This window comes from Carassius carassius, chromosome 42, assembly GCF_963082965.1.
Source record: "Carassius carassius chromosome 42, fCarCar2.1, whole genome shotgun sequence".
NCBI lineage: Eukaryota > Metazoa > Chordata > Actinopteri > Cypriniformes > Cyprinidae > Carassius > Carassius carassius.
This window is the reverse complement of record NC_081796.1, coordinates 21,220,430-21,233,982: the sequence shown is the minus strand read 5'-3', so window position 1 is coordinate 21,233,982 and position 13,553 is coordinate 21,220,430. Positions and strand designations below refer to the sequence as shown.

At 36.5% G+C, this 13,553-nt stretch overlaps 1 protein-coding gene across 5 annotated transcripts in view; it reads left to right on the top strand.

Annotated features, from left to right (window-relative positions):
• The window catches only part of LOC132124164 (collagen alpha-1(XI) chain-like), a 71,944-nt gene that overhangs the window by 25,451 nt on the left and 32,940 nt on the right, over positions 1-13,553 (top strand). For 3 of the 5 annotated variants that reach the window (XM_059535043.1, XM_059535045.1, XM_059535044.1), the window contains 21 exons: positions 2,117-2,179; positions 2,286-2,327; positions 2,423-2,485; positions 3,825-3,899; positions 4,844-4,927; positions 5,645-5,701; positions 6,773-6,826; positions 6,908-6,961; positions 7,113-7,166; positions 7,249-7,302; positions 8,225-8,278; positions 8,386-8,430; positions 8,576-8,629; positions 8,700-8,744; positions 9,298-9,351; positions 10,532-10,576; positions 11,498-11,551; positions 11,872-11,916; positions 12,332-12,385; positions 12,472-12,516; positions 13,492-13,545. In XM_059535043.1, coding sequence (XP_059391026.1) covers positions 2,117-2,179; positions 2,286-2,327; positions 2,423-2,485; positions 3,825-3,899; positions 4,844-4,927; positions 5,645-5,701; positions 6,773-6,826; positions 6,908-6,961; positions 7,113-7,166; positions 7,249-7,302; positions 8,225-8,278; positions 8,386-8,430; positions 8,576-8,629; positions 8,700-8,744; positions 9,298-9,351; positions 10,532-10,576; positions 11,498-11,551; positions 11,872-11,916; positions 12,332-12,385; positions 12,472-12,516; positions 13,492-13,545 — 1,149 coding nt within the window. Of the gene's footprint in view, positions 1-696; positions 997-2,116; positions 2,180-2,285; positions 2,328-2,422; positions 2,486-3,824; positions 3,900-4,843; positions 4,928-5,644; positions 5,702-6,772; positions 6,827-6,907; positions 6,962-7,112; positions 7,167-7,248; positions 7,303-8,224; positions 8,279-8,385; positions 8,431-8,575; positions 8,630-8,699; positions 8,745-9,297; positions 9,352-10,531; positions 10,577-11,497; positions 11,552-11,871; positions 11,917-12,331; positions 12,386-12,471; positions 12,517-13,491; positions 13,546-13,553 lie in introns of all 5 variants that reach the window. The other 2 variants (XM_059535042.1, XM_059535041.1) reach the window with 1 other exon arrangement.

The window sequence follows — 13,553 nt, the reverse complement described above, 5'->3', positions numbered from 1 at the left end:
TTCACCTCATTAATGCATCAGTTTGTGTATTCATAAACGTTGTAGTGTCATTTCAGACTTACATAATTTATTTCTGTCTTCTTTTTTCACCTTTAAACATAACACGTTTAATGTCGAAAAAAGACAGGAATATCTAAAAGTCTATCATAGACTTCTAGGTGTAATTATTAAATATGTCAATATAATGCTTTTTTAAATAATTAAGTTAACACTTTATCTGTCCCCCAAAATTTGAAAACACATTTATAAAATATAAAAAAATAAATAAGAAACGTTTAAGTGTTCTCATTTATATATTACAGCATTTCTATGAAATCAGAACTTTTTATCATTCTTAACTTTTATAAACATACATTATGTGTCTTTATAAATGCACATTGCTGCTTATATCTATCCTTTATAATAATGTGATTTACTTTACCAGATTTAATTTGTGCCTTACATTCTCATCCCACCAATTACTCCAAATCCTTGTATCCAATCCAAATCATCTGATATATTTCCATTGAATGGGACAAAGAAGTGTTGTTGCAACCTTGTTGCTGCCCAAAATTTATGTGCTATCTTTAATAAATATATCTCATGCGATTCATTTTGCTTCTGCTTTGCATTAGATACAGTAGTATTTGCTTTAACTGCTTTAACTAACATCCATCTTCCCTCCGTTGCCCTGCCGCATTGCTTGGGTATAATAAGGCTGTGGAAGAGGAAGTTTTCAGTGACTATGTCACTGAAACGGCCCAGGCTGGTCTGGATCCGACCGCTGCCCCGGAGGCCGCGCAGCCCAGCGGCACTGCCGACCCCATCGGAGTGGACGAGTATGACTTTGATCTTAAGGAATATGATGTGACTGGGCTTGACAAAAATCAATATGAGTACGGGGTGTACGATGAGTTTGGCAATGTGGCTCCAAACCCTACATCCACTTACGAGGACAGTTTTGGGCCAGGGGTTGCCGCAGAAAAAGATATCGCTGAAACAGAAGTGACGTTGGACGTAAGTATTGACACCCCAAACAAGGGTGTCGTCTAGCACTCGGACTGTTGGATATGGGAATCTAGCATGCATTGTTGGCTTTGTAGTCCACTATTTCACATGGGGTCCATTATTATTTTTTTTTTTTCTGTTTGGTGCATTGGTTTTTACTAATCTTTCTCTACTGGATGTGATTAGCATGTTTTGAAACAAACAGACCACTGCACTTCTTCCTCTTGTGCGTATTGGTTTTCTCTCCCTCCCGTCTCTGTACGTTATAGATCACATCGATCATATAGTCATTCACAGATCACTTACATGCACACTCTCATACCAACTGTGGTTTGAACTCTCTGACTGTCAGCACCTTATCTCTCATATTGCTCCGGGATACAGTAATTACCCCATACCACAGACCCAGCTGTCTGTTCAGACACACCTTTCTCCCCCTCCTCCCCCGTAAGAAGCTCATATTTCCCCTCCGTTAAACACTCCAGCACCTGTATCTTACAGCTCACATGAGCAAAGGTTTAACGGCATCAGATCCTGTCCATTACATTGCCGGTTACACACTTTCCATCTTGTTAATCTCAGAGAGATTAACGTTATTTATGAATTTAGGGTCACACTTTAGTTTGGAGACCAATTTCCACTATTAACTAACTATTAACTATGACTTTGCTGCCTATTAATAGTTAGTAAGGTAGTTGTTAAGTTTATGAATGAGATTGGATTGAGGGATCTAAAATATTGTACGAAGGGATCTAAATAATGATTTATGAAGTACTAATAAACAGCCAATATGCTAGTAATATGCATGCTAATAAGCAACTAGTTAATAGTGAGAACTGGTCCTTAAAATGAAGTGTTACCAAATTTAGCATCTTTTTTAGCACTTTTTATATTCACATGTATTTTTACACTACATACACTTAGCACTCTGCACTAACATTTACCCTATCTATCTATCTATCTATCTATCTATCTATCTATCTATCTATCTATCTATCTATCTATCTATCTATCTATCTATCTATCTATCTATCTATCTGTCTATCTGTCTGTCTGTCTGTCTGTCTGTCTGTCTGTCTGTCTATAGTTCTATCATTTGATCTGTCTTATCTCTGCTGTATGTTTGCAGTTGGGTGGCGGTGCAGTTCTGGGTCAGAAGGGAGAAAAAGGTGAACCTGCAGTGATTGAGCCGGTGAGTGAAAAGCTAATTCTGGGCATCCATCACCTTATGCATTATTTTATAAATACAAATGTATTAATTTTGCTGTAATTTGTTCTGGTTTTGTTGTGATTCATAGGGAATGCTGATCGAAGGACCTGCTGGAACACCTGGACCTGCTGTAAATTACATGCATTTTTGGCCTCATCAGTAATTGAGTAATCATTGTACTCTGGTCTGTCTGTTTACTCTGTTTATTTTTCTTTTGGTCTTTAGGGTCTTCCAGGTCCTCCAGGTTTACAAGGCCCCCCTGGTTCAGCCGGAGATCCTGGTGACAGGGTAAAAATTTGTTCCAGTCTCTGACTCCAGGCTATGCCAACCACATGTATTTTCAGAACATTTACCAGGTTCAGTTAAGGTTTAGGTCTTAATCTTCCCTTTGTCATATTTTGTTATACAGAAATTTCATTTGTCGCTATAAAAAAGTAGGAAATGAGGCATGTCAAATAAAATCTGTGAATATTGTCTCCTATCAGGCTTGAGGAAAACCTTGTGTGCTTGAAACTAAGCAAGAAAGGCTTACAAAAACAGTCTGTATAAGCTGTATGAAAATGTGTTAGTAAACAAAACATAATGCTGATTTATTCTGAACAGGGTCAAGGCAGATTTTTGACACTGAGGGCACATTTGCACCCTCTCTGACACATTTAGTTTTAAGTGTGAAACCCTGAGTTGCTTTATTTAGAACCACAGATTAAAGAAAGTCCCCAGTCAAAGCATGTTCCCAGTAATTCAAGTTACTTTAGAAAGAGCAGTCATTGTTCAGTAAAAAAAAAAAAAAAAAAAAATTGGACAAGATTTCTGATTAAATGCAGCACATTACCCTCAATCTATTTCTGTGTGCAAAATACTCACATTGCTCACAAAAAATAAATAAATAAATAAATCAATAAATCTTCTGCCTTAAACTGTTTGAGGATAATTATTTTTTGAAATTCCCAAAACAACTCCAAAGTCTGTCTGGAGTTCTGATGTTAGGTTCGTATTGCGGGCACAATGCACATCTACATAAAAATACTCTCTAACAGATACAGCACACACATAAGAATGCAAATGAAGAAACCGAATAACTCATTTGCATCAGAAAACAGTTCATTTTATCAGTGAAAATAAAGAAAAGACCATTAAAATCCAAAACTGTTAAACCACAAAAGGCAAAGGCAGATGCATATAATGTGGGATCTTGAGTACTTTCTGTTAATTATTTTGTCAAACTAAGACCTGTACACTTCAGGATGACATTTAATATTGTTTATTAGCGGTATTTAACATCTGCCCAAGCTAAACTTGTAGCGAAAGTGAAACAGTGGGATAGTTTGTTGTGATTGGACAACCATCTGTTCAGCGATATGAAGTTTAATTTAAACAAAAGTAATTGTTACACAGTTATATCCCCCAGTGCTTATAAGTTGGAAAATGAAAACAATCAGTATCTTTAAAATTGACACCTCCACTAAAGTGTAATGGAAGGAGGCGGTCTCGTTATTTCTGTTCAATCCCCCTCCCTCTCTCATTCCTGTCTTGGCATTCTCTTACCTGTTGTGTTGTCAAGTCAAGAAGTGTCAATTTACTGAGTTATCCCTTCTCTTTTTCTCTCCCGTTCTTCCCGTTTCCTCAGGGTCCTCCCGGCCGTGCTGGTCTTCCCGGAGCGGATGGCTTGCCAGGCCCACCTGGTACTATGCTGATGCTGCCAGTAAGACCCCTAAACCCACCAAATATCTTATAAATCTCTCCAGCCTATGCTGCACTGTATAGTACAGTATAAAGTGTTATATTTTATGAGAATACAAATATGAAAAATAATGACTGCATACTTCACTTCTTTATAGCATGTTGTTGTTTAGTAGTTACTAAGTAGTTACTAGTAGTACTATCTAAATCCTAAGTAATGGGATAGTTCACCCAAAAATTAAAATTTGATGTTTATTTGTTTACCCCCAGGGCACCCAAGATCTAGGTGACTTTGTTTCTTCAGGAGAACACAAATTATGACTTTGAACTTGGTGCAGTCTATCAGTCATACAATGAATGACAAATGGTAACATAATCTGAGAGTGAAAAAAACATACACAGACAAATCCAAATTTAACCCTGTGGCTCGTGACGATACATTGATGTGTAAAGACACAAAATGATCGGTCTGTGCAAGAAACTGAAAAGTATTTATATAGTTTCTTTACCTCTGATTCACGCAATGTCCGAACTGCTAGAACTCTTGTCAACGTGCTTCACAGCAGCAAGCACGTGAGGCTTTCATCTTCTTCTTCTTGCTTTATGGTGGATCTCAGACTTATTGATTATTAAGTGCATTACCGCCACCTATCTCTCAAATGGATTATTGACACTCCTAATTGAGATTGTAGATAGAGTGTCAATGGTTCACTTGAGAGATAGGTGACTGAAGTTAAAAATCATAATTTATGTTCTACTGAAGAAACAAAGTCACTTACATATTGGATGTCCTTGGGGTAAGCAGATAAACATCACATTTTTATTTTTGGGTGAACTATCCCTTTAAGTAGTCAGAATATTGCTTTTTATGTTTGATTGACTCAATATTTATAGAGTGGTGTATGATAATATGATGTTTTTCTAAATATAAATGATAATAATGAATACTCTGTTCATGTCTGACAGTTCCGTTTTGGTGGTGATGGGGAAAAGGGTCCAGTGGTGTCGGCTCAGGAGGCCCAGGCTCAGGCCATTCTTTCTCAGGCCAGGGTGAGTATAAGAAATAAAGGGCAAAATGAAGTGAAGTGACATTCAGCCAAGTATGGTGACCCATACTCAGAATTTGTGCTCTGCATTTAACCCATCCGAAATGCACACACACAGAGCAGTGAACACACACACACACACACACTGTGAGCACACACCCGGAGCAGTGGGCAGCCATTTATGCTGCGGCGCCCGGGGAGCAGTTGGGGGTTCAATGCCTTGCTCAAGGGCACCTAAGTCGTGGTATTGAGGGTGGAGAGAGAACTGTACATGCACTCCCCCCACCCACAATTCCTGCCGGCCCGGGACTCGAACTCACAACCTTTCGATTGGGAGTCCGACTCTCTAACCATTAGGCCACGACTTCGCCCTCAAGCTTCTCACAGCTGTTTGCTGAGGGGGAGGTGGGGGGTTCTTGACTGTTTGTAGGTCAGAGGGTCGGGAAGGGATTTGCTCCGGCCTTGTTTGCGCTAAAACAAGAGTGAAACGGAGCAGCACAGGCTGCTTTAACTCTTCCCGGAGAGACTAGTTAAAAATACTAGCAAGGTTCACGACCCATAGGAGGGTGACCCGACAGGTGCTACAGATTAGTGCTCAGATCTGTCCTTGACAAATGCGGACTCTGCCCCACCGCCTCTGGGAAGAGAGCAGATATCCGCCAATTGTTGTATATGTTTGATGATATTTTGGTGATTTAGATTTTTTGGTTTGTTTTCGCAGCTAGCCATGAGAGGCCCATCAGGTCCAATGGGTCTCACTGGAAGATCTGGCCCAGTGGTGAGTTTCAGTGACCCCCATGACCTCTGCAAAAGAGGCATCCAAACACCATTTAACTGACTGAAAATCAGAGCAATGCGATTTAATACAGTAAAACAAAGTTCATCACTATTAATTAAATGCAAAATGCCATCACTCTCCCATTCATTATGCTCTATATGTACACAATTTTAATAACTCAGATTATACAGTCCTCTGTAAGAGGACATTTATCGGACTCCGAAATGTTTGCATATCTTTTCTTTTCTCTAGTTTTTTCAATGGGTTGAGAGGCCAGGTCAGAGTTTTTACATAGCTATAGTTAACCGAAGCTAAAACTACACTCCACTACACTAAAACTGCTCTTACCATACATTTTGAAACACAATGGGCCGTTGAACTCATACCTAAAACCTCTTTGGGCAAGTAATAATCCTACCCAGATGCAACAAAACTAATGATAAAAATACCTGAAATAAGCATTTGAAAAGTGGAAACCACAGCCATTTCAAGTCATACTTATACGTGATTGATTGTGCTTGAAATGAGGGGTGGGAATTTAAGAGAGACTTTGAAATGAAGAAAAGAACAGAGTTAGTGTGTAATGGCTAGGAATCTTTAAATATGTCATTTAAAAAGCAGACAAATGAGAATCTTCAAGTTTCCAAATGGTTGCTTATAGTAGGGTGTACTTTTAGAAATAAATGCAAAACTCAACTCTGGAATTATCTTTGAAATTCGTAAGCAAAAAAATAAAATAAAAAACAGGACAGTCTGTCTGGAATAATAGCAATTTCAAAATCAACAGTTTCTTTTTTAAGTATTCAACTTCATGTGGTGCAATGCTAAAGAAACAGCACAACTCCCTAAAGTAAAGTGCAATAACTAGCTTCAAAACAAATCCAGCTCATAATTTCAAATACTGTACATCAACTGTACAGGAACAGGAATTGTACATGCTGTGAAATATTGCCACCTGCTGTTTCTTTGTATATAGTGTAGGCATTTTGATCTTTCTGAAACTGTTTAAAACATGTTGAGTTGGTCTAGTCTTGGTTTAATACATCTCTCTCTGGTGTCAACCACATTTAGGGTCTTCCAGGCTCTCCTGGACTGAAAGGCGATAGTGGAGACCATGGTCCTCAGGTAAGACACGTTTCTCACCACCCAAGGCCATCCTTCATAATTATCTACTTACTTAAATAATCATATATCTTTTCATCATAGGGTCCGAGGGGTATCCAAGGCCCACCAGGGCAAATGGGAAAACCTGGCAAGAGAGTAAATTAATTCTCTTTATTTTTCACACACACACAAACGAGATTATTCATTTTTGTGTTCACTTAAATGAGTCTTCAGTTAGCATATGAACACATAAATCATAATGGTTTTCAGTAGTCATACTGTATCTTTTCTGATCTTTCTGTGACAGGGTCGTGCTGGAGCCGATGGGGCCCGTGGAATGCCTGGAGAGTCTGGTTCTAAGGTACAAGAGATATTCTGACCCACATAAGCCATAGTACCTATAAATATATTGTTTGAATTTTTTTACCTCATTTTCTTCAAAGGGTGACCGAGGTTTTGATGGGCTTCCTGGCCTGCCTGGGGAGAAGGGACACAGGGTATGTATGAATACATAAAAAAAACAATTCAACTGACAAATGCTGTAAAATAAGAGTAAACCATCAGGCTGTTGAGATGGGGGTTTGAAAAGTCGAAGAGATTCACAACAGTTTTTCAAAGCAATGATTCATAACAATAAGCAAATTACTAAGTTATTTCTTAGATGCAACTCCTATAAGATTTTGGATGGACATGTGATAACTCTGTATGTTGTGTTAACATAAAATTAATAAAAATATTGAAAAATTGTTGGACAATTAATATATATATATATATATATATATAGTTACATATTAAATAACTAAATTTAATTTAAAACTTAAAAATAAAAAACAAATTGATTGCTGCAAACATTTTATGCTCTCTAGTTAGCATTTGAAATCGTATTTTTTTGTAACATATTAAGAACATTAATTATTATCATGAATATCTTGACATATAATACTGCTTTTAACTGAGGCATATTGCAAATTATTATCATTATTATGACAATGGCATTTTTCTATTTTGCAAAATGTTAGATTTCTGATTTAGACTAAATGTCTATTAATATATATATATATATATATATATATATATATATATATATATATATATATATATATATATATAATATTATTGTTATTATTACTATTTAATTTTTTTATATTTTTATTTTCAACCACAACAATAATAAAATAATAGCATCCTTATTGTACATTGGAAACAAGGGTGTCAAACATACAACATTAGCTGACAATTTCGACTTCTACTCTAGAAAATTTACAGTAGGGTATTTCCAGCCTTTTTCCCTGTCAACACAGGTAATAAATATAGCATCCAAAATGGCTCCCTATATCACTTTCAAGCAAAGGGGAAAAGATTATATATTAAGTTGGATGTAATAAAGTATGACACTTTCTGTCTGTCTCTTTCTGGCAGGGTGAGAACGGTCCTCCTGGTCCCCATGGATCTCCCGGAGAGGACGGCCCAAGGGTAAGGCCTTTTCTGAATTGACTGAAAAAGAAAAACAGCCTTCTCATCCTTTCATTGTTTTAGCTATTAGAATAACCATATTCTCTTCGTTTCTACCATCTTTACAGGGAGAAGATGGAGAGATTGGACCAAGAGGACTTGCTGGTGAGAGCGTAAGTGTTTTGATTTTTTTATGTTTTATTCCAGTTTGCCACCAGAGGGCAGAGTCACTCAACAGCCTATCATGATTCCTATTAATATTCAGAAGAGAATGCTTGGTCTTTTTAATCAGAACCTTCTCATTTCTTTTTATCTCAGGGGCCGCGAGGTCTGCTCGGCCCTAGAGGCCCTCCTGGACCTCCTGGACAACCTGTAAGTGATTTTTAATTTAGAATATGATGCTGATTGCTCGCTTCTAACCTTTTACAATCGATTCCTGCAGGGCATTGCTGGTGTTGATGGTCCACAGGGTCCCAAAGGAAACATGGTAAGAGACATGGATCTCATAAACCTGGTGTTTTGTAGATTAAAATCAGCATAGCAGATGTTGATAATAGACTACTTGATGAGTGAATCTCTGTGGGTTGTACTCATGTTTTAGCCTTAATGTATTTGTACTAGGACTACTGTCAAGTTTAAATTTCATTACTTACTGCCTCAGCGACATCACCAGTGGACGAATAAACCTTGTGTAATAAAATAGTTCTGAATTTGGCGTATCAAAACCAAAACATCTTCTGTTTTCGAAAAACCAAATTATGACTAATAAAAACCACAGTTAATTCATCTGTTTGTTAAGTAAGGACCCCTCAGATATATTCAACAGCTTTTTCAGAACTAAACTTTTTTTCTGTTAACTTTAGCATTAATTTTGTCCATGAGACATACAGTACTTAATTTTGTTAGCATTGTATTAGCATCATATTCACATCAACAATTAAAGAACATATGTCAGCCCACGCAGAGATATATAAAACATTGCTGGTGATTTGACATATTTAGGGTGCAGTTGACATGTACCATCTTTTTGTGTTGAACAGGGACCCCAGGGAGAGCCGGGCCCTCCTGGACAACAGGGAATCCCAGGAGCACAGGTGAGAACAAACACAGACACACTTTAGACAAGGAATCACGGTGGTTTTAGTATTTTTTTCGCATGTGCAAGATACAGTTTGATTGACATCTACATTTAGTTTTTATATGGAGGGTTCCCATGGTCTTGGAAATGTCAAAGAAATTAATAAAAATCAGATCATGAAAAAGTCGAGGGGGAATTTAATTTATGTATTTATTTCTTGACCCTGTTTTGTTTTTTGTTTTTTGTTTTGTAATCTTAGATGCAATGCCCATAATAATTTGGAAAGAAAATATGGTAACTGTATGTTGTGTTAAAATATAAGCTGGAAAAGTAAAAATAAAAACTAAGTAAAAAAAATATATATATATATTGCTAAATAATAAATTATTTTGTTTAGATTATGTATTTATTATTAAATGTGTGTGTGTGTGTGTGTGTGTGTGTGTGTGTAAGAACAAAAACTAATAAAAATGACAAACCACATAATTTCTTTTAATATTATCAAATACTATAAAATTATATTGAAGTATCTCAATTGTTCTAAAATTTCACAAATATATATATATATATATGTATATATATATATATATATATATATATATATATATATATATATATATATATATATATATAAAACATATGCACTGTTTGATTTTGCTTTACATGCTTAAATATTTAATTATTTGATTAACTGAATTCTGACTTATTATTTAGCCCAATACATTTAACAAATTTCTCATCCCCACTATAATTTTTCAATCTCAGAGGGCATGGTGAAAGTATCTGAAATATTTTGGTAATCCTCTGCTGGGCTGATAGGAAGTGGGCAGCTGAAAGCATCTCATTCATAACGCCCCACCTGCAGCGGTCGAATCAGAGCAGTGAGCTCAGATTTCCCTGGAGTGAACTCCTGGTCAACACATACACAAATACACTGAATCAGCCACTGTAAACACACACACATAGTAAACACACGTGTGTATGCACACACCGTCAAACACACTGTGCAAACATGAGTGACCCTGCCAACACACACACACACACACACACACACATAGGGACAATACAATAAGTCCATTATTGGGTGTAAGTCATCAGTTTGGGCTCTCTCTACCACACACCTGCCCCTCTATCCCCCCCGTCCTGCTGCCATGGCAACAAAGCTTGACGTTTGCTGTCTATTTTGTGTTGTGCAGGGTCTGCCAGGTCCACAAGGCCCCATTGGACCACCTGGAGAAAAAGTAAGTCTTTCGTGCTTTTCATGCATATCATTCTCTGCAGTTTCCTTGAAACAGTTTGAGACCAAAAATAAAGATTATGTAACATATCATGGTGATATAAAATTGTGGGTTTATTTATCATTACACAACCCTGCATCTTGAAAAAAATAAATAATAATATACATCTGCTAAGAAAACTCTAGCAAAAAAGGCCAAAAATGTTGCTAAGATGAAAAAAATAAAAAAATAAAAAGGAAGAATTTTACAAATTTATTCAGTGTACTCATAAAAACAAAAAAGCAGATTTTTTTTTATAAAGATTCAGTTTTAATGATAAAAAAGTATTCATAATATATCATTTAATTTATAATCTGCGAAGGAGTGTAAAAATCATAATGTCTTCAGAATCATTTATATATGTGAAAATTAATAAGTTGAACAAGTAAAAAAGGAATCGTGTATTTGTGGCAGTTTTTCTGGTAATAAAAGGATAATACAACATTTTATCATCTTACAAATGGCAGTCAAAAGCAAAAATGCTATGAAATCTTTTTGAGAAATGTATATTTTTTTGAGAAAGTGTAACATGCTAGAGCAAAACATGCATTCATTTTGCAAACAGCTCCCTGAAATTAGTAAGAAGCAAGTATTTGATTTCATTCTGCAAACAAGCTGCATGCGGTGTTATCAATCACTTATATTTATGTTTCTTGCTCTTTTGCTTTGGATACATAAATAAATGCAAAAGGAGCTTTGGTGCAGGATAGATGTGACTTAGTCTCAAAGCATCACTGGAGCATGCATTTATTTCTGTAACATTCATTTCATTTTTCATAAGACAGCTAGTTCATGATGCAGTGTGTGTTGTTTCCTGTAGGGCATCTGGTCTTAGAAATACTTCTTAATCCAATCAAAGTTCTTTTTCTCTGTCTCTTCATACAGGGTCCTCATGGAAGGTCTGGGTTGCCTGGATTGCCTGGCGCAGATGGACCTCCTGTAAGTATCAGTAATACTGATGTATGAAGTGATTCATGTCTGCTAAACTACTGATGATTGAAACATGTTTCACAGCCTGTTGACTACAAATTGGACAAAGACCATAACTGATTGTCTATCTGCTTACACATTTTGCTTGCTGACATAATTGATACTATAGAAGCATTGTAGCAAAGATGCATGTTGAATCTGCAGCTCAATCAATTCAAAACACAATCTTTAGATATTTATAACAAACTATAAATATGAGAACTATGGTTATTGTCACTAATGTCTCTCTATCTGTCACTTTATACTAATTGTCTGTATTTATTCTACAGGGTCATCCTGGTAAAGAGGGTCCACCTGGAGAGAAAGGAGCTTTGGTTAGGAAACAGTTTTAGGGGGCATTTAAGCAGAATGTGTACTAGTCGATCAGATTTATATTATGTAATATTATTTCTGTATGGATTAGTAATAAAAAAATATTTTATTTTGTGGTTATGCTAATGCCAGGCAGCTAAAAAGTCGTTAAAATTGCCAATGCAAATTGCTCTCTGATGCAAATGTGTCTTGCAGAGCATTTGGTCTTGATCTTTTAGATGTCTGAGCAAAGTAATATTTGTCCCTGACTATGATTTTCTTCTTTTGACTGTTTAATTCAATTTCATATTTAGAAAACATTGTTTGAAAGTATCTCTTCAGTATTTTAGCTGTAAACCTCTTGCAAAGTTACCTCAGTCACAGATATTTGTTGTTTGCCATAAACATTTTGTAATTTTTCAATGTTGTCATTTTCAGGGCCAGCCCGGTCCCCAGGGCCCCATCGGCTATCCTGGCCCTCGCGGTGTGAAGGTAAGGCATTTTTTTGTGTTTGATAGATTTATTGATTTGCATTGAGTTTGCGATCTTTGGTTTATAACATGCTCTCTCTTTTACAGGGTGCTGATGGCGTTCGTGGACTGAAGGGAGGCAAAGGAGAGAAGGTACACACACAAAAAAAACATTTTTTTTTTTAAATGAGGCAAAGGAGAATTTATCCACAGTATCTGCTAGAAGTTAATGCTTGTACTAAGAATCACTGCAATAACACTCACTGGTCACTAAGTCTGCATAAAAAGTCCAATAGCCTCTACACATTCTCTCCACTTAAACATCATATCATAAGTGCTGTTTAATCATGCAGAGAAAGTGTCATAACACTTATTCAAGACACAAATCACTCCATCACCATTAAGTATGTGCAGATTGCAGTTGGCTGTAATTAACAATGTAGAAAAAACCAGTTTGAGAATGTAACTCAACTGAGGATGGGATTGATACTCTAGTGCCATCATAACAAGACTGAATGTCCAGCCATGTCCATATCCAAATAAATAAGGCATTTGTTGAGTTGACAATGCCATCTGGTGGTCACAAGGTTGCAGAATGCATCATGCACATGTAGGCGAGAGATTCAGACTGATGTTGTTTAGTGACAGAATGAGAATTCAATTATAAATCAACATTATGGATCATAACGGTTAGCATACCTTTAGATGTTTGCTCACTTTTAGCTGTTAGCACACATTAGGCAAGTGCTGTCAGGTGGTCACAAGTTGCATAGAGCATTATACATGTGTGAAAGATTCAGACTGATACGTGGTGAGTGGTGACAGAGAATGAGAACACTAGATCAACACTGTGTATCATAACAATTAGCATACATTTAGCTGCTAGCTTATTTTTAGCCATTAGCACACATCTAGCTTTTAGCAGAGGTTTAGACAAATTTATTCCATTTACACAACATTGTAACTTCTAGACTAAATGAAATCATTGACAGTGTTGCAGTACAGCATTGTTGTCAGCAGGTGGAGATCTAGTACAATGCTAAAGAATTGATAGTGCTGTATTTATATGCAGAAGTTATAGCTTCATCACTCTGTATGTTTTTTCTAATGTTTCATCCTGCTTTTCAGGGCGAGGATGGTTTTCCGGGTTTCAAGGGAGACATGGGTCTCAAAGGCGACAGGGTAAATAA